This window comes from Anguilla anguilla, chromosome 14, assembly GCF_013347855.1.
Source record: "Anguilla anguilla isolate fAngAng1 chromosome 14, fAngAng1.pri, whole genome shotgun sequence".
NCBI classification, from domain to species: domain Eukaryota; kingdom Metazoa; phylum Chordata; class Actinopteri; order Anguilliformes; family Anguillidae; genus Anguilla; species Anguilla anguilla.
The window spans coordinates 8,249,261-8,270,494 of record NC_049214.1 but is presented as its reverse complement, the minus strand read 5'-3'; the positions used below and the strand labels follow the sequence as shown (position 1 = coordinate 8,270,494).

General features: G+C 47.5%; 1 protein-coding gene across 2 annotated transcripts in view; it reads right to left on the bottom strand.

The window, feature by feature from the left end:
- LOC118212699 (ceramide transfer protein) overlaps window positions 1-20,897 on the bottom strand; it is a 40,706-nt gene extending 19,809 nt beyond the window's left edge. For both annotated transcript variants that reach the window (XM_035390879.1, XM_035390880.1), the window contains exons 1-3: window positions 20,249-20,897; window positions 18,882-19,016; window positions 5,822-5,938 (exon numbers count right to left, since the gene is read on the bottom strand). In XM_035390879.1, coding sequence (XP_035246770.1) covers window positions 5,822-5,938; window positions 18,882-19,016; window positions 20,249-20,347 — 351 coding nt within the window. In that variant the 5' untranslated portion in view covers window positions 20,348-20,897. The remainder of the gene's footprint in view (window positions 1-5,821; window positions 5,939-18,881; window positions 19,017-20,248) is intronic.
- Window positions 20,898-21,234: the final 337 nt, after the last annotated feature.

Genomic DNA, 21,234 nt, shown 5'->3' with positions numbered 1-21,234 from the left:
GCAGAAACTCAAGGTGGCTCTGCAAGTAATACGCCAGCACCTTCGCCTTGTTGAGTACAGCCAAGCCTCCTGTTGGCCAATAACAGTCATTCTTCGCAAGAGGTGTGTGTATACAAAGTGCTGTGCGGTTCACCAGATAAAGCAGCGTTCCACAGACAGTGCTGCTGAACACTGGTGCTGACCCGCCCAGTCAGCTGGGGAGATTCACAGGCCTGCAATACACAAACTCAGCCAGGCCTACATACTGTGTAACAGGCCACAGCCTTTTTTTTTCTGCTAATGTTTTTACTGAAGCACAAATCATTTGTCTTCCAGAGCGGTCTGATCAATACACCAGCTGCGTAACACAGTCACTGCCTCTGAATGCGTTTTCATGCGTCTGCACTTACATTTTCCGCAGACGGCTGACGGCATCGCACGTGGACGGAGACGCAATGATTCTGCACATTTAGACACACTGGCATCAGCAGTGATCAGGGGATTGGCGTCTCCCTGGCGACTGCACGAACCAATCGATTGATCAATACCCCTTATACCGATATAGCTGGACGGAAATAGAAAATGGACAACAACAAGAGCAAAACACAAGCAAACGCAGCGTGTCCAGGTGCAAACCAGCAGCATAATTCGCTCATTTAAAAAGCACGCTACCAAACACGGGATCAACAACACCGGATCTGCATCACAATTAGGGGCCCATCACAAAACAGACCGGATGGAATAAAGATCAAACCACAGAAAACGAGCAGCAGCAGTACTAGTGAGGGTAACAGGACACGAGGTCATTTTAATTGCGCATCGACGCTCGCTGTCTAAATGAATTCAGAAAATCTGCATGTCCACGACAGCAGCTGCTTTGCGCCATCGCTATGAAAGAGAGGCCTTCCGTCCCAGGCATTGTGTGGCCCATTACCGCGGCACCTTCCCCAGGAAGCGCTGCGCACGCTCTGCCTTTGATGAGGGGAAGTTCAGTCGGAAAGGCCGACGGCGCGGCATCTCAGCGTTAAGCGCGAACGCAAAATGCTGAAAGCAGTGAATCCGGGGGCGTGGAGCCAGGTCCGGGGGCTCGGGACGGGGCTTTGCTCCGCCCCCCCGCTCGTTACGGACGGGAGGGCGACAGCTGGGCGGGCGGGCGGGCGTTCCTGCAGCGCTGTCTGCCGTCCCACATCTCCCCCGCGCCGTCAGGAGGAGACAGACCCCGGAGCGCGTTCTGTGGGTCTGCTCCAGTCTGCTCCAGTTATGCTCAACGGCATCAGAGCAGCCTTCATCAGGCTACACGAGCCGCAGGAGCAATGCTCACAGGCCTTCAGGGGCAGGGGGAGGAGACGGGGATTTGGGGGAGGAGAGAGGACTCCGGGGGAGGACAGCAGTTCTGGGGAAGGACAGGGGGATTTGGGGGAGGAGAGGGGGATTTTGTGGGAGGAGATGGGGATTTTGGGGAGGAGAGGGGGATTTTGGGGAGGAGAGGGAATTTTGGGGAGGAGAGGGGGTTTGGGGGAAGAGAGGGGGATCTGGGGTAGGAGATGGGGATTTGGGGGAGGAGAGGGGGATTTTGGGGAGGAGAGGGGGATTTGGGGTAGGAGAGGGGGATTTCGGGGAGGAGAGTGGGTTTGGGGGAGGAGGGGGATTTGGGGGAGGAGAGGGGGATTTGGGGGAAGAGAGGGGGATTTTGTGGGAGGAGAGGGGGATTTGGGGGGGGAGAGGGGGATTTTGGAGAGGAGAGGGGGCTCTGGGGGAGGAGAGGGGGATTTGGGGGAGGAGAGGGGGATTTTGGAGAGGAGAGGGGGTTTGGGGGAGGAGAGGGGGATTTGGGGGAGTAGAGGAGAATTTGGGGTAGGAGAGGGGGCTCTGGGGGAGGAGAGGGGGATTTGGGGGAGTAGAGGAGAATTTGGGGTAGGAGAGGGGGCTCTGGGGGAGGAGAGGGGGATTTGGGGGAGTAGAGGAGAATTTGGGGTAGGAGAGGGGGCTCTGGGGGAGGAGAGGGGGATTTGGGGGAGGAGAGGGGGATTTTGGGGAGGAGAGGGGGATTTGTGGGAGGAGGGCGGCTCTGGGGGAGGAGAGGGGGATTTGTGGCAGCTGTTGGAGCAGAGCTCTGTTCTCATCGGCGCGGCTGTAATGTGGAATAAGCGCAGCGAGCGCTAACGCTCGGCAGTTACCCCCGGTGACGCATGAGCTGGGACGGCCACGCCGGCCGCGGGACGCGCCCTCGGCAAGATAACTGCGGGCCGGCCCGACGGGGGGGGAGGGGAGGGAGGGAGCGGTGAGTCAGGCAGGCGGAAGGACACACCGCCTGCCTGGTGGGGTGGGGGGGGGGGTCTGTGACTCAGCATTTCCAGCTTCTCTTGCAGGGAAAGGGATTTCCCAGCGCCCCTGCAGCGCTGCACTTCCCCCCCCCCCGCCACAAAAAAAGCACATGACAGCTATGGCCTTCACGCGCCTGAGTCACCACACGTACGCCCCACCCCACCCCACCCCACCCCACACAGGGGCGGTAATGTGAGGAATGCACATGAGCCACGCTGGAGCAGGGACACCAGGGCAGGACAGAGGAGTGCCAGAGTAAACATCCTCCTCCTCCTCCTCCTCCTCCTCCTCCTCCTCCCCCTCCTGCTACACAGCACGCTCAGATGACAGCATGGGCGGGCTCTTTAAGGAATACCCTACGCACACTTCAGCATGTAGCAAAAAACTGCGGAAAAGTCCACACCTTCCACTCACGTACAAAACCCTAACCCTAACCCTACACACCTTTTCTGTCATATTTTCTAAAGTTCTCCAGTGTTTGTCGAGGTGGGAAAGAGCAGAAGCGAGCTGAGGTCTGGCAGCTTTTGGCAGGCTGTGGACGGTAGAGCCTGACACTGCAAGTGAGCAGCAGCAGCGGCAGCACCTCCACACAGGCTCACCTCCACACAGGCTCGTACCAGGCCCCACTCGGCCCCCCCACTGTAGGGCCCACAGGGCCCAGCTCCTGGCGCCGAGCTCGCTGTCTCTCCCTTCGTCTCTCTGTCCGTCTGTGTTCATCCAGCGATAATGGCCACTTCAGAACGTGCGTTTATGGAGAGAGCAGAACTGGATGAGAGACGCTAATGCAGTACTGCAGACTCCAGGCCCGAGGCTCACACACTGATGGACGGTACTGCAGGCTCCAGTCCTAAGGCTCACACACTGATGGACGGTACTGCAGGCTCCAGTCCTAAGGCTCACACACTGATGGACGGTACTGCAGGCTCCAGTCCTAAGGCTCACACAGTGACGGACGGTACTGCAGGCTCCAGGCCCGAGGCTCACACAGTGACGGACGGTACTGCAGGCTCCAGTCCTGAGGCTCACACAGTGACGGACGGTACTGCAGGCTCCAGTCCTAAGGCTCACACAGTGACGGACGGCACTGTTCGGTCCGGAGCGGAGGGAAGTGCGCTGGCTACGGAAAGTGCGAGGTCAGAGCTGACATATTTACAGCGCTGGGGCGCCGCCCGCGTTCCCCGCTCCGCTCGGCCGCCGCAAACAATGGGCGCCGCTCACGCCCCCTTATCGGCCCCTCAAGGCCTCCCGCGCTACATTGTGAGCGCTACAATACCGCGAGTGTGGGAATTAAGGAAACAAGCTCCACGCCCGCACCCATAACGCACTGCAGGAACGCTCCCAGACGCACGCAGGCACGCACGCACGCACGCAGGAGAGGTGTGTGCGGAGTGTTTCTGGGACATGCCCAACGCACGTCCGCCAGACGGGGGAGGGGATGAGTTAAGTAGGCCTGGGGCGGCTCTGGGGAGCTTAAGCAAACGGGCCGGGCCTGCTCTAAAAATAGAGCGTGTGTCAGCCGCTCCGCTTCGGGCCTAACGGGGCGAGCGAGCGAGCAGCGGGGCGAGGGCCGGCGGCGGGACGGGGCCACGGGCCGCGCGGGACGGCCGCCGGGCTGAGGATCAAAGCCAGCGGCTCCTCCGAAACGGGGTCACAGCCTCGCGCTCTCATCCTGCTCTACGCAAACTGGGACGGAGAGACAGAGCCGCCCGTCAGCACTGACCCGCCAGTCAGCACTGAGCCCTCCCCCTGTCAGCACTGTTCCGCCAGTCAGCTCTGCCCCGCCCACCGAGCACAGCCCCGCCCCTGGCACAGGTGAGCACAGAGGAATGCAGCCGGCTCACATCAAATTCAGGATACCGCCACGCAAGAAACCGCCGCGTTTTAATAGGCTTTCACCTCCACCTCGCTTACAGCCTCAGAAGGGACTGAAATAAGTGAGTAAATGCTCCGCTGACTGCAGGCGGCTTTCAGCCTGGCGTTGATTCAGAACCGCGTGCTGCTTGCCCCCGCGGCTCCGCGCTGGAGCGGTGAAACGCGCGAAGAAACGCAACGGAGGTCAGGAGCAAACCCGCTGTTCCACTGCAGAGAGAGAGACCGACAGCTGCAGCCTGCCCACTGCTTCATCTGCCCGGGGCAACCCTTCGAAGAGCAGGTTGTTTTTTTTTTTTGGAAAGTTTCGTCAAAATTAGAAGTTGGGTGTTCTAGAACTTTCAGTTACCAGTAGTGATCGTTACATCGGCACTGGGACGTTAAGGGTTAATGAACATAACGAGCGGGAGGGACAGACACGGCGCTGTCACTCCCCACACTTGTCACGGTGTGGAGATCGGGTTTAACGCCTCACCCAAAGCGCAGTTCCCCACCCGCACGTTCACGCTTCACAGCGCAGTGCCTTACCGCACTGAGACACAGCGCTTTACACGGTATGGCCCCCCGCCAGCCCCTCCCCCCCAGTCACATTAATACACTCTTAGAACCTGTGCAGTCTCACACACCGGCCATACACTGAGGGGACTGCCCATTAGCACAGCGATCGCCATTCACTTTCATTACAGTAAGGGAAGAGAACTGTTTTTAAACAGGCATTCACTGCTGTAGCTGAGAGTGCTGCCATCTTTAGAGCACCCAGCATCCACAGTTTCCTCTCCTTTATTCTTAATCTAAAGCCCCTAAAGCGACTGAGCTGGCAGGTTGTTCAGCTGTACTCAGATCTGATGTTATCAGAAGAACCTAAATCCCTGTGTGTGTACCGGGGGTCATGGAGTCAGACCTGCTGGTTTCAGAGAGATCCGGAACCTTCCTTCATGCATAGCAGCAGAACGGGGGAGCTGGCACAGCTCTGCACGCACGCCAAAATAAAACTGAAGCAAGAGAGTGCGGTATTAAACAGAAAAGAGGACACCCGCACACCGCCGACACCGCTCCAAAACCCCTTTTCCTGTCTGCACCCAAGAGAGTCCTCCACGGGCATGCTTCCTGCAGACCAGTTTAACTGCAGCTAATGACATCCACATGCACCGCTTTCCTCACTGCAAACTCGGTAATGCCTTTCACAACTGTGATTCACCTGAGGGGCGAGGTGACACACAACTCCACTGCACTTTCCGCTTCCGCACGTCTAGTTCAACCGCCGGAAAGCCCCAGCCACTCTTCTGAAACACGCGTATCCATCGGAGTCTTACCGTGACTTGGCAAGCGCGACGCGTCAAACCACAGCCTAAAACACACGCAACCGCAAAACCGTTTGGACACACCGAGCACCAACCACAGCGAAGGAGCCGTCACAAAAGCGCCATCCGTGAGGGCCGCGGCCCCAGCGTCGAACCTGGAGCCGACGAGCCACGACATGGGCACGAGAAAAGCTCACATTCACCACGGACTTCATTCAGACGCTCCTTGTGTCAGTGAACGTTACGGTAAGTGCGTTTTAACGGTCACGCAATCCCGCGATCCCGCTGGTCCGTCCGGAGCCCCCGTCGGGGGGAGCGTCCGCACGCGGCGCGGTGCGGCGCCTCACCCTGTGCAGCTCGATGGAGTCGATCCACTGGTGCCGGTGCTCGGGGTCCTGGGCCCGCAGGTACCACACGCTGTCGTTCACGCTGATGTCCAGCCGGCACTCGTCAAACTCGTGGGGCTGAGGAGAGAGGGAGGGAGGGAGAGAGAGAGAGAGAGACGCCTGTTAGCCAGTGCTCTGGGGCCAGGGGCGCGCAGACTGAGCACGTGGACGCACCTTAACACTCAGGAGTCTGAGCACAGAAGAGCCAGCGCCGGCTCGCCCTGTCACACTGCAGCAAAGCAGAGCCATGCAAATGACACCAGCGCTAATGCTAATGAGACCGGACCGGCAGCCCTCTGAACTCTGAGGGAGGGAGTGGCCTTTGTTCAGCTTGTGTTTCGCAGCACTCCTGGAGGCCGTCAGGGCCGCGCTCGTGACCGCCGCTCCCGTCCGCAGGCGGCGGGCGCGGCGCAGCGGGCGGGGCTAATCCCGCCTCAGGAGGAATGTGCGGAATGGCGCTGGCGCGTGCGGCGGCTCGGGGGCCAGGCACCGGTTTGAAGCCCAGGCTGAGGAATGCGTCAAACACAGCGGGGGGGGGCCCCGGCGGCTCCTCTGAACGGGGCCCGGGGGGACGAGGGTCTCCCCTGACCGCAGCGCTGGGGAGGCCCCGCCCCTGCCGGGTAAACCCCGCCCCTAATGTTTACATTCCACGCAAGGCTGCCTGTTTCACACCGCAGCAATGCTTACAGGTTCTGACACCGTTAGCATGTAGCGCACCGATAGCAACAACAAAACCCACAGTGTCACAGTCATCACACAGGAGACCTTTGCTGTGAGCAATGTCCATATTTTTAAATGGTTATAGCCACAAATGAGTGTCATCATCGTGGCCTACCAGGCTTCCTGTAGGGCCATATTTGACAATTTCACAAAGAACTGCTCACAGTCAACGCTGAGCTTCCGCAACTTGAAAGCAGTACTATGGGAAGCAAATAATTAGAAATGGGCGTGCGTGCTTTCGAACAGCTTTTCGGCAGCGATACATTAAAACTACATTAATGTCAGTCTGACTACGGAGACAAAAACAGGGAGATCTTAACCAAACAAATGGCAGTACTCCTCATCATTTCCTGAAGTTCTGCTTCCTGCCACCCTTTGCAGTTTCCGAGCACACCTAAAGACAAATCTAGCCCAAAGGCTTTACGGGTCCCAGTATCCTGTTAAAGAAAACATGCATACGCGCACACACACACACACACACACACACACACACGTGATCACATTAACTCCATTCCATGTAGCTTTGCACCATGAGGTTAAACACGTAGTGCGGGTCTAATGCGAGACACTTTCGATGACTGCTGCGTTTGTTCTGTGCTTCAGAGCCCCCCTGCATGCAGTCTAGGCCGGTAATTATATCCGGGGTAAAACCCTGCGGTATTAACAACTCAGCCGGCATTCTTCAGGACCAGGTGACACGTTCCAGGGCCGGCAAGCAATCCCTTTCGCGCAAAGATAACACGGAAACAAAAGGTTCATTGTGGCCGTGGGAGGTTGAACAATTTGAACACTTTGATTAAAACCAATTTTCTCAGCAGATCCACAGAGCGTTTAATTAAAGGAGAGTGCATTTAGCAGCAGCTGCTACTAGTCCCCACGGGTTACCTGTCATTTGGGCAAAGAGTTCATCAGTATACGTACATCCCATTTAAAGTTACCTGTACAACACTGCTAGCCCTTAAATAGAGGCATGTATATTGCGAGGCATATGTTTGAGGGCTGCATCTCCCAGCCCGAGGTTTTTGGTGGCGGTCACACTTCCATCCGACCCCCCGCCCAATCCGACAGCAGGATAAAGCAGAGATAACACCGCAATCCGACGGCTGAAGGATGCAGCGCAGACCAGCAGAACTTCCTGAGCCTTATCTGCTGGTCTGTACCTGAGCCTGAGAGTTCCACAGACCTCCCCCTCCCCTGCCCCAACATCCCCTCCAGGGTCGAGCTTCCTGCCTGGCTCCCCGCCCCCCCACCCCCCGGGGAGCATTCCTTTTCCTAAATCATAAACAGAGGATCACGTTTGCATTCCTGCCGGGGAAAGAAAATGTTTGACAGCGGCTGCTGCAGCTCCGCGGACACAATGGCGCTTTTGTGCGCGGCCGATCAGGAGACCGCTAACGCTACGCTAACGTAGCGTGCTTTTAAACGAACCGGGGAAAGACGCTAACGAACTTCAGGGCAAACGTGACAACACCTGTCTGCCCAACAAACCCACAGGTCTTATCTTACATAAACAGAGACATTTAGGTGGACAGACATGTTGTGAAACAAGCCCCTCTCTCCCTTCGCTCAGGAAGAATCGACGGTCTCTGTAGAAAGAGCGCTTGTGGGAATGTGCAGTGGACCGGCGGTTTAGCTGCGAGGCTGTGTGACATGATGGGATCTTGGTTATGCTGAGCAAACAAACACAAGGAGGCCCCTTTGAGACCAACAGCGAGCTGCAGCAAATGCTCCGATCGCATGCTTTTTGTGCAAGTATTCATCATTCTGAACCATGAAATGTGAAATACAAGACACAAGACATTACTGCAAGAACAGCGAAGATAAAATTCAGAATCCGTGATTTTTATTTTTTTACTGGAGTCAGATTTATGCATGGTTCTTTTTTTAAAAAATAAAAATGTGAACGTGAATATGGAACGAGTGCTCTGGGGGCAAGACCGCTTTCGTTTCCTAAGAATCGGTCTGTTTTGAATTTTTTCGGCGCTGGGGTTATATTGGGCGAGGATCAACTCTGTTGTCCCATCTCTAGAACATTCCACCCCGTGGAAAAACTAACTGTGGCCACGAGGGAGTCAAGCGGGGTCACTGAGGTACTGGGAACAGAGATTAAATAAGCAGCGTTCTCCCCTGTAGGGGCTGGACGCAGCTCGGACCATTAAAAGAAATGGCCGCCAGAGAGACTGATTGAGAGAGCAGAGCTGGTCCGGATTTAAAACGGGGGGCGAAGGCCTAAACTGCCTCAGGTTACAGTGAAGAGGACCAAGCGGCTACGACGCGTCTGACACCGTGCGACACACCTTCAGCCCGATGCGCTGTTGGTCTGTGCCGACGCGGGGGCTTGACTCTTAATCGCAGTGATATCATTTATCGGGAGTGATACCCCACAGGCTGAATACTGCTCTGGCTTTGATAGATCTAGGCAGTTGTCCACCTCAGTCCTTGGGCAGAGAAACATGCTGCGGCATGTGTGAATGTGCTAGCGTAAATGTAGGCTACCATTAATGGTCATTTTATAACATTTTTGCTAGTATCTGCCCCTGCATTAGGCAGCAGTCTCAATTAAGCCGAACTGATTACTCACACTTCTAAACAAAAAAATACTTTAATAAACATACACCAACTGTGATATGAACAAATACAGCCATTGCAACGACTACTAAAACGTAATTAATGCATTAATCCTAACAAATATTAGTCATTTAAGGTGTATAATGCCCAGAAATAGACCAGGAAGAAATCTAAGGATGCACAATACGGAAATTCAGTGCTGACACCAAGCAGATATAAATGTCAGCACAAATGCAAACTGCATACTTCAGGGAAGAAGAAGTGGATGAGCACAAACATCTGCAACAAATATGATTTGTAGAAAAATGATCTAATCTCGCTTACTTTATTAAGCAGGTAGAATGTGCTTAGACAGGTACCAACGCTCTGTATATAGGCCTATTCACTGGTGAGTTTGACTGATAAATGATCAATTAAAAAAACAATAATAAATTAAGATTCATATGACTACGACTATGTTACTTTTGAGCGTGTCATTTTCATGTGATTTACAGCATCGCAGCGTAGAGAATGCATCGCCTCTAGTGCATGTATGCTGGGTCAGCATATCAGGACATTGCATCACCAATAATCACAGCACAAGGCCGAGACAAATGGGCTTGTTTTAACCGCTGAAACCCCAAAGTTAAAGCCAGGCCTGCCCAACCCTGTTCCTGAAGGTCTCCCGTCCTGTAGATTTCCACTGAAGCACAATTCGGCACACCTCATTTTATTAACGAGGTGTGCCAAGCAGCTATACACACAGCTCAACAAGATCTCCGGGTGTTATATGAGAGGTGCTTTGTCAGGGCTGGAGTGAAACCTACAGGACGGCAGATCTCCAGGACCAGGGTTGAGCAGCCCTGGTTAAAGCTGCGCTATGGACAGAGGGAAGCGCGGCGAAGAGATGTGTGGGCCAGATAAAACAGCGTCTCTGAAGCCCCAATAAGGCTCCAGAAACACGGAGCCTGAATGCTCAAAACCGCCGTGACAAAAGCTCCATTGTATTAGTGAAGTCATCGGGAAGAGTTTGCCAGCTCTCGTCTTGTGTTTTGGGCTTGTGACGCTTTGTATAATATTTGGAGAGGCATGACTTGAAAGAGCAACGCGCTTTCATGTCTTTCCCAAGACGGCGCTCCCTCCCAGTGGGCTTTTGAAGGGCCCCCCCCCGCCCTGGGTGTACGTGTCGAATCGCAATCCACGCGGCGACGCGCGACTCCTGACCCCGTTCCGTTTCAAACAAGGCAACTCAGTCGCACAACATCCAAAACGGAGAAGCAAATCGACACGTCAACTCCCAAATCAGCACTGGCCATTCTTGGGAGAATAACTACCAAACCGTTCTTGACTCGCCGCTTCTCAAAGAGTGCAAAACGTGCTAGGCTGACACAGGGCCTGAACACTCACTCCGCACTTGCAGAGAACAACAAATAAACACTCCGGAAGGCAGCGAAGAGCATTTATTTCACTTTCACCGTCACGACCGAAGGGAAATTAACAAGTTCTGGTCACACTTCAGCCACACTTCACTTGCTGCAAAGAGATTCACTGCCAGCAGTAGTGAAGCCATGCTGCTAGACGTCTTCAAGCTTATTACAGAAAATACCATCCTAAACCTGATCCTTTGTCCAATCAGTGTACTACAGGGCCCTCAAAAAGTATGGGAACAGCAGAGTGACATTTGTTATTTTTGCTGTATAGTTAAGGCATTTGGATTTGAGACCAAAAGGTGAATATGAGACAAAAGTCCAATCAGCTTCTATTTCACCATATTTACACGCGCATGCATTTTACCATTTTACAGAAGCAGCCGTGTCTGTGGCGAGTTCCCCGATTTTTGGGTGTGGTGTGAAACAGGGCATTACTGTTGCGTGTCAAAATTAGAAATTCGAAGTGTGTGTAATAATGTTGCAGGGTTGTTCTGAAACATAATATCACAGTGCCTGAAACAATCTGATCTGCCTGTAATCAGTGAAAGGGAACATATTTCATTATGTCTCCTCAGACGGAACGAGGTGATCCTGGATAAGGTTACTCGGTGACCGGCTTGCTTTCGGCTGCCGTTTGCGCACGTGGGCGTTGTGGAAGAGGAACTAAGAAGAGAACCCGTGTCATTAATGACTAACCAGATTCCCTGGTGCACTTCCTCTCTCTGACACTGCCCACAGGAAGTAGTGAGGATGTACGGAAAAGCACATGCCCCGCTCTACACGTCACGTATCTCGTACCTGACCTCTTTCCTTCCCTTCCTCTCAGCTTGCGATGTGTAAGTGTCCAAGCATTCTGGGAACAGAATTAGACTAGATATGGAGCCAGGATTTTCCAAATGAAGCCCACTGCTCACAGTACCACATCAAAAGAAAACATCAAGAGTTGTATGTTGACATTAAACAAGCACATAAATAAATTAATAAAAACGTACAAGAACTTATGCTTTCTGCATGGTACAGATACATCTTTAATAACACTGTTGTCCTCCAAATATCCACAAACAACCGCCAACCATGTCAGTTTCTATTTTTCATTAAAAATATAGAGAGCTACTTTTAATATCATATCCAATTCTCACCGAGCAGTGAACAGCCTATATAAATCACAATAAATAATCAGCTCTGGATTTCAAAGAATACTTTCTAGAAAAAAAAAAAAAAAAAAAAAAAACTTTGCTACTCCACCATACCAAATAAACGTAATTAAATGAACAAGACGTTTTCAGGTTTCATGACCAGATTTTGATATCTGTGGTCTTCACAATTTTACCCTTATATCTCAATCACTTATCTACAGCCAAGGTATTTATGTATTATACTGTATATATACACTCACCGGACACTTCATTAGGTACGCCCGTTCAACTGCAAACTGCACCCGTTAACGCAAATATCTAATCAGCCAATCACGTGGCAGCAACTCAATGCATTTAGGCATGTAGACATGGTCAAGACGATCTGCTGAAGTTCAAACCAAGCGTCAGAATGGGGAAGAAAGGTTATTTAAGAGACTTTGAACGCGGCATGGTTGTTGGTGCCAGACGGGCTGGTTTGAGTATTTCAGAAACTGCTGATCTACTGGGATTTTCACACACAACCATCTCTAGGGTTTACAGAGAATGGTCCGAAAAAGAGAAAATATGCAGCGAGCGGCAGTTCTCTGGGCGAAAATGACTTGTTTGACTTGAGAGGTCAGAGGAGAATGGCCAGACTGGTTCAAGCTGATAGAAAGGCAACAGTAACTCAAATAACCACTCGTTACAACCGAGGTATGCAGAAGAGCATCTCTGAACGCACACCACATCAAACCCTGAAGCAGATGGGCTACAGTAGCAGAAGACCACACCGGGTGCCACTCATGTCACCTAATGAAGTGGCCGGTGAGTGTGTATATATATATAACCGAAGGCTGGAACTGAATCTGATGGCAAAAAAATCACTCAAACTTAAACTGGAGGCCTCACACAGTGACGGCAGCATTTCCACTGGTCCCGTGTACAGTAGCAACGTACCAGGCCTTGGGGAGCACGAGGAGTCAGTGAAGGCACGCAGCCAACTCATCCCTAGGGATAAAATGCTAAAATACCAAGCACAAACAGCAATGTTAAATGGGCACAGCAGCGCGGCTGTTTATGGAAAAGGCTACAAGCATTAAAAACACTTTGACAGGTTGGAAAATGAAATATCTGAGCGTGTGCTATTTTCTTGTAGGAATCCATTTACCACTACCTTTTTTTTTTATTACCTTACAGGCCACTTAATTTTTTGCTGAAAACACATTATAGCAATATTCTTACACTGAATCAAAATATGCTGTGCTGAGTGTGAAATTAAGATTGGGCACAAAATTAAACTTCTTGACTGTATACATCAACGAGTTTAAATTTCAAGGCACTGATTACATTTTGAAACCTGATGACATTAGGCCTGCATTCTATTCTTGTGCTCCACACAGCTACAAGGACCCTTAGTCATAGGGCCCTTAGTCATAGAGTATCTACAGTGCATTAGTAATACAAAATCCCAAGCGTTAGCCTACTTTTCAAAAAACAGGATGAAAACAAAAACAGAAAAGGGGCTACAGAGCATAATTGGCCTTTGAATGCGGCTGACCCCCATCGACAGTAACACTTCAAACAGCCTTGCCTTTATCAAATATTCACAACGTCAATAAACAAATGCTTCTGTGGAGCTGCCCGACCCCTGAGGAACAGCAATCAGCAGCAGTGATAATGTGCACTGGCATTTTTCAATGCCCTTGTGTCGAATCGAAATGCTCGTTCTGCAAAAGAAACCCTCTAAATTTATGAATTGCTGACATTTTTTTTTATTTTTTTTTTTTTTAGATTCGACAAAAAAAAAAACCAAACATAAAAATCTGTACACAAACAGAATGCAATCTCACAAAATACAACAAAGCCTTTTGAGCATGGAGCTTATTACTATTTTCCACAGATGGGCTATCCGGAACACTACGTTTGACTACTGACCCCTATGTGACTTGTGCAGCCTGCCAAGAGCCTTCATTCACACATGCAATGTTTGCCTAACCCATCTCCAAGTCCCCCTGCAAAGGTCAAGCTTCTACAGGCCCACAACACACAAGAAATGTGTTGCAGGAAGTTGCAGCTAATGATAAACAGGCCGCCACATGCATCAGTGAATAACATTTTTTTTTTTAATCACCAAACTGAAATATATAAGCAAATTAATTTAAACAACAAAGTTGAAAACCCCGTAAAGAAAGAATTACAGAGCTCTGTAGTGAATATTCACAGAAGCAGACTGACCCAAAGACAACTTTGAGCTTCTTCAAGAATTAGGCTATACTTGCACAACTGTTCAGGAAACTGATCATACGTCCACATGTCATACCCAATTCTTACGATACTTGAATGTTAAACATGTCGCATTAAATCACATCCACATTAAGTGGAGTAGTAAAAATAATCAACCATTATAGCTAGAAATCAAAGGTAGGCTATATGATTATCATTACCACTTGTGAGTTTCAGTGAAGCCTTAATTAAGCTTACCATCAGACAGCGATAGAGTGCATTGAGTGCTACTTATTTCAATAGCTCAATAAGGGCAGTAATTCAATATGGACAGATAGTTCAGAAATGTAGCTAATCTACATCTACAGGGAAACCCCTAAGTGTACAAAGCATAATTAACAACCATGACAACACTGATCCTTAACTAAACATACCTATTAGGAATACTTCTGTAGTTTACAAGGCTTTAGAACTGAAGCTGACTGTAATATTTCTAACCACACCCACTGCGCCAGATTATTATTTTTCCAATAAGCAAGGCAGATAAAACATAACGGGGATTCGAGGGTTTTAATCGATAGGTCTTTGGTCGTATACTATGCGGACTGTGTTCTGTGTAAAGCGTCTCATCAGTGGCTTCCTATAAGACTCCCACAGGAAAGACAGACCCGGGCCTGTTCAGACCTGACTGTCACTACTGGTCACACTTTCAGCATAGACTAATTTCTTCTGGTTCTTCAATATCAACTTACGCTGTCAGGATGACAAGCATTTCCTGAATATTGTCAGTTTCCCCATTTTAAAAATTACTGCAAATGTTACATCAAGTATCACTGACTGGGGAATGCAGTGCATTCCAGTAGAAAACGTCAAAGTGAAATGACATTTTAACAATGTTCTCAAGTTAATACAAAAAAAAATTGGTTAAGTGCAGGAAAGCTGGATAGGAAATGGTGTGCTTTTCACCCCAAACACAGCTCATGAGTGATTCTGTAGAGTAAACTGAGGTTCTGACCAAATGAAACCAGCTGCATGTTTGCAATTTGAGGAGGCCAATTCAAATAAATATAAAAACTGCTGTGAATCACAAGTGTCAAATGGTGATATCTAACATATTAAATAATCAGATAAATTTTCTTAGAGAAGATAAACTTGCAAATCCAATGGTTTTGCCAGAGACTCGGTGGCTTAAAAAAAAATCCCCCTTCATCAAATTCCATCGATCGCTGCAAGACTCTGAAAAGTTGCTCCTTTCAGATAGAAGTCCAATGCAGACCTCTCATTCGGAGGAAGACTGAACCACTGAATCTAAATACTTAGCCTAGTTCCGCAATGTGTGGCCTGTGAATGCATGAAAAAAAATCACCACTGTTTGAAGACAACTGATGTTAAAAGAAATTTCAATATCAACCTTGCCATGTAACGTATAGCTACCATTTTTCACAGCAATTATTCAGTACATTTGTAAAGATAAGTAGATAGTTCATAAACTTTGAAATTTCTCAACTGATTGATGCTCAAGGCTCATAATTGCCAGGTGGCATTAGAACTAACATTACAGCAGAAAGCCATGAAACACTCCTCTTAGACATGCATACCACATGCAAGAGGCATACAGACTGCTGAAATAGTGCAGCTAACCACTCAGTCAGAAAGGAAAACTAGCATGTCCTGCTATCAATTCCATACATACAAGCAGGGTCTGAAATTGACACCCACCAAGTGCCAAACGAAGGTAAAAATGGTCTTCGGCAGATAAAAATTAATTGGGGTCACCTGCCAAGCTGGCCGGTAACTTTTTCTGAACCCGTACCTTAATGTTTTGCTTAAAACACTAGACAACACAGGAATGATGATGATATGGCCCTCACTGGCCACTGTACCCACTTGCAGTTATAACACACTTCATGGCAGTGCTGTTTCTCTCTTTACTATAGTGCAGTCTCTCTTGTTATGTGAAGAACTTGCTTTATTTTTTTGTGTCTGGTCTTGCACATGTGGCGACACATGGAAGGAGGTAGGCCTCCAAAAAGAAAAAAATAAAGAAAATGAAAAAGAAAAAACTGAAGATGACAGTTTTGCAAAATATGCCATTACAATAGCATATCAGATTGAGAGAGATTGTGGTTGCAAAGTAGAAAGGTGGAGATTGGGAGGGGGAGATTATCTCAAATGATGATCAAAAAGTTTAAGAAAAAAGTTCCCTTTTGCTGACAAGTCGAAGTAGTGGATTTCTGTGGTTGCTCATCTGTAATGACATCTCCAAAAATGCCTCTCCTAAATAAACCCCATTATTGCCCGTCTATTTATTTCATGGTGGCCGTGCTGATATTCTGCCACAGATTAATCAATGTAGGGGAAACGCTGAGATGTTTCAAAGTAGGGTCTTGAGAACAGAGATGCTACCACAGACTTGTCTAAGGATGAGGTGTGTGGGCACAGAAGAGGGTGATTTCTCTGCAGAAACACATTAATTTTGCGTAATGCAGATTAGTTCCCGTCAGATGATTTTCCTGACACAGGCCGTGTGTGTGCATGTGTTTAAGACACATTGTTTGTTTTGAAGCTCCAAAAGCCTTAAATTCTTTTGCACCAAAAATAGTTAACAGAATGTTAATTGCTCAAAGGGCAAGAAAGTTTAAAGGCAACGCTGCAAATCTGATCTTCTCCCTTTATAATAGTCTCTTTAAAATTTAATCTAAACATGAAATAGCATACTAATGAAAAAATTCTGCCTGATAAATTTTACGTTTACCGTAAGATTTTTGGCAGGTGAGCCAAAAATTAATTTTGGACTCTGTGTACAATGGGTCATATATTTACCGTAAATCTAAAATGACTTTCAAGCAACTCTACTTTCATGAGCATTACTTGTATTCAGAAATGGTATTCCAATACGTTAATAAATGAAGGACATTCAGTGCACAGAAATATTCCAAAACCAGAAAAGCCTACATGTCTGAGCTGGTAAGGAGACGACAACTAGGCTATAACTTGGCTAAACCTACATAAATTCTTGTGACTTTCAAAAATCTGTCCCCAGCTTTGAGGGTATTTACTTTCACAGGATTATGAAAGAAACATCGGCTTAAGACGCTAACAGGACAAGATTAAAATTTCAGGCCCAATTTCACCCCTCTGTAAACTGCATGCTGTGGGCCTCTGAATTTCACTTTAGCCTACCTTCTCAAGCACGTTTAGCTACTTCCTACAGTTTGTGTCCTAAAACATCCCAATGGACAAAATAGACAAATGAATCCTTCATTTCAGCTCAGTGGTGATTACTTATGCTATTAGCAGATGCCTGCTCATCCACTGAGTGTCTTAAGTTGCATTCTGAACCAATTCAATGCAGCCCTTCAGCACAATAATGACTGACAACATTGTTGTTGTTTGCTTCCAGGCTGCAGGCCATTCCTGGTGCCTTTTTTACGGGAACTGAGACAAACAGTTTGTGGTTTAATCAGATTCTGAGGTATTTTAATCATGTTGTGTCCAAGGGCATAAGAACATACATTATTGTTTCTTTTTTTTCCCTGTTCTGAATGTGGCTGTGCAGCTTGCACTGTGCAAACAAATGGTTCCACTCTGCAGTGCAGATTTAATTTCAGAAAACCCAACCTTAATTTTCATATAGACTGTTCAGACTGATTGTATCATGAACATGGAATGCCGTTTTAAGTTCATACATTTTCAAACAAAAGCAACAGAAACTTCAAAATGCATAGAATATACTTACAGGAGTGGTTGCATGCTCTATGTGGGTTACTTGAAACCCTAAGAATTGTACAGACACTAACAATTCAGCCATTGATGAGCACAGTAAAGTGACCACACAAATTTGCAGATGTGTGAACATTTAAAAGATCAAAAAGTGTGAAAATGCAGCTATGAGGCCAATTATCATTCCCCACTATTAACAACTTGGGCAAATTGCTGGTTTAAGAAGCACCAAGCTACAGGATTTATTTTGTTAAATTACATAATCTTAGACATGCAACTATGTCAAAGCAATTGGTACACTATTAGAGCTTACTTTGGCTCTCTCACTACTGTGTACCCATGGTGCCTGAAATCTGCACAAGAGGTTAATGTGTACAAAACCAGGAGCTGGGTAAATGTAGACTTGAGCTGATACAATCTCACATAATCAAGGAACAATAAGGCATTTATTTCTTTTCAGGAATGTGGCAAGGAAATAACTGAACAGGTCATGCTCATGCAAATATGTTTTCATATGGACTGTTCTTAACAGAGAAACAAATCTAAAGCCTGACCTATAGCATGTATAAAATGTATTTTATTTCAATGTTTTGAAGCAAGTCAGAAAGCACTTTCAACTTTATACACTTTCAAAAATATTTTAAAAAACACAAGAAAATTGACCCTGAACCTCAGAAATGTACCTTCACAGGTTTGTCAGTGAGTGTAACCTTAGCTTTCCCCTCTATGCCCACTTTGACCAGTGACACTAAACTGCCAAAGTCCGTGCTGAAAATACCTCAAGTCATTTGACAAGTTAACACTCACAGTTTAATCACTTTCAGCAGATACAGATTCCATGTGGAACATCTGTTATAGTGTTACCTTTAGAAACCTCAGTTGACCCACGTGGCTCAGCTTTTAATCAATGGGGTGTGAATCAGGTAAGGTTATCAGGAAGGAATTTGTTCAGGGAAGGCGAACAAAGTGGAGCATGAAAAGAACGCAACTTGGCTAAATGCAGAAGAGGAGAACTTGAGGCCAGTTCATTTTAGAAGATAAATAGTGTATGCTTAAAGTAAGCACAAGCTATCCCATCACAATCTGGACATAGACGTTTTTGTAAGTTAAATGACTAATAACCAGTTGTAAACAAATAAATAGCACAACTACGAAATGCACAGTAACCAATAAAGCGGGCAACAAAATGGCGCAGATATTTAAGTTTGACAAAACATTTATCATAAAAAGTGTGACATGCCTATGCTCTACGCACGCCCTTACCGTGATAACAGCCTTGCTGAGACATAGGGATCCCCTGCAGCCGTATTCTCTTTCATCCTGGGATTTATAGTAGCTTAAAGTGTTGTTCTTCAACACGACCCAGCGGTCCTGCCATCCATGGATGTAATTGGTCCACTGCAGTATAAGCACAAACAAAACAATGAAGACGGTCTGTCTTGGCGAGTCTACGTTTATTTTATTTTTCTAGAGAAAGATCCCCAGAATTAGTACAATCATATTCGATGTGCCCATGGTTGACATTGCCTCAAGTCAGAACGTGGTGGGATGGATTAATTTAGGTAGCCAGCGATTATAAAATATTAAGCGTTACAGTTCTGTGCAGAGTCAAAATGAATTAAAAACGTAACTAAACTAGCTACAGCTATTCCAATGCGTCTGTATGCGATTCTAATTTTGACAAATTGACACATAGAAAACACAATGAAATTAGTGATGGTGTTGGGACATTGGTGATATCCATCTGTCGTTGTGGCTATACCTTGCGCACACCTTGCGCGTGGCTATGATGACGGAGAAAATATCAAGATGGCTTTATCTAGCAAACTAACGTTAGACAGAAGCTGCTGATTATTGCGCAGCTCGCTTGCTACGAGCCTAGTATTAGGAATGAATCACACAGAAGTTTCTAGCTGGCTAACGTTAGCTCGAAAGCTGACCTGAAGAACGCTAATGTGATTAGGCGAGAAATGAGATGACCAGGCAATAGGCTAATTTACCCGAAAATATTATCTTTTACTGCAAATAACGATGTAGCGTTGATAGATTATATCCCTAACGTCTGCTAATTGTTGGCTAACTAGTTAGCTAACACTGCCCATCTAGCTAGTTATAGGTCGCTGTACTTGCGAATTTGGATGTCTGGGCGTTGTTGAGACTTTCACTAGCACAACGTTAGCTTGTTCATATGTTACTACACGTGACAACCCTGAAATACAAGCAACTTCGTGTGCTAGAGCTAGTAGTATATTGCCTTAGCTAACATTACCGTTAACCATATATTTAACGCATTCGAATTGACCAACCTAGCCAGCGATATTAAACGGTGGCTATCGATAACTAGGTCTAACTTATAGACTAAAACACTAATATTTGGAATCACGAAACTAAGTTAGCGGTACTTATCTGACGGGCTTTAGCTAACTAGCTGCGTAATGTATGCGGATCAACGAGCTAGCTCGGCATGTCAGCATTTAGCTTAGTTACATAGCCAGTAGTAATAGTTAAACTGACAGTGACAGCATAACATGCCTGGCAGTCTCGCATATCAACGAGCTCAAACGGAGCCGTATCCTAAAGGCAAAAGGAGTGCCTCCCCCACCCATGATTTCACGTTAACGTTAAGTTACCTTACTGAGGACTCCACCGAGCTCAACAACAGGCTGTCCGGACTCAGTTTCCAAATCCTCCTCGGATCCTGAAGAATTCCAGCTCTGATTATCCGACATTTGTTAGATAACCACCCTCGCCAAAAACGAAAAAAAAAGAAAATAAAAAAAGAAAAATAACAGACGGGGAATGCGGTTGTTATTCGCAAGGTAGCTAGCTTCTAAAATTCATACTGACAGTTCGCCAACGGGAAAATGTAATCAGTAATCAGCTAGCAATAACAAGATACTGAATAAATGTTGACTGCATTAAAATGCACCTGACTGGCAACGCCAAAAGAAAAAGTAGCCAGCTAGCCACCTTTGAAGCTAGCAAGCTAACGATCAAAACCCGCCCCCTTTGGTTGCTTCAAAAGCGGCAAAACGATTGCAATGTGGCAGTAATCAATAGGACAACTTCGTAAGATGAAAACAACACATATCCCATTATTTTTCCTAGAAAAATATAACGTTTGGTGGCTAGTGCTGGTTAGAAAAATTAAAGTATGGAACCCACTGTTATTCTCGAGCGTCTAGTTCATTCAGCTGCTCGATACCGAAGCACAGGCTGACTAACCTAAACAACCGCCATCTTCCCTGACGTCTGAAGAGCTTGTGAGTGTGTGTAGCGCGTGTCACTGGTAGTTGAGGGGCGCTGGCTCCTTCAGTACGTCACGAGAACCTTCCCAGAGAGGTGGTAAGTCCCACCTACATCGACTGTTTTCCGAGCATGGCTGACTCTGTGGCTGAATTGCACTGTTATCAACCAGAGAACAGTTTACAGCTGCTGCGGTGATCGGTTCATTTTCATTTTGCGCCAGAAATGCAGAAAACTAGGAATATATATATATATATATATATATATATATATATATATATATATATATATATATATAATAGAGTGGAGTATGGAGCTATTCCTAAAGGAGCAGACACCAAACATTTGTACGAGGTATAAATGCTAATTT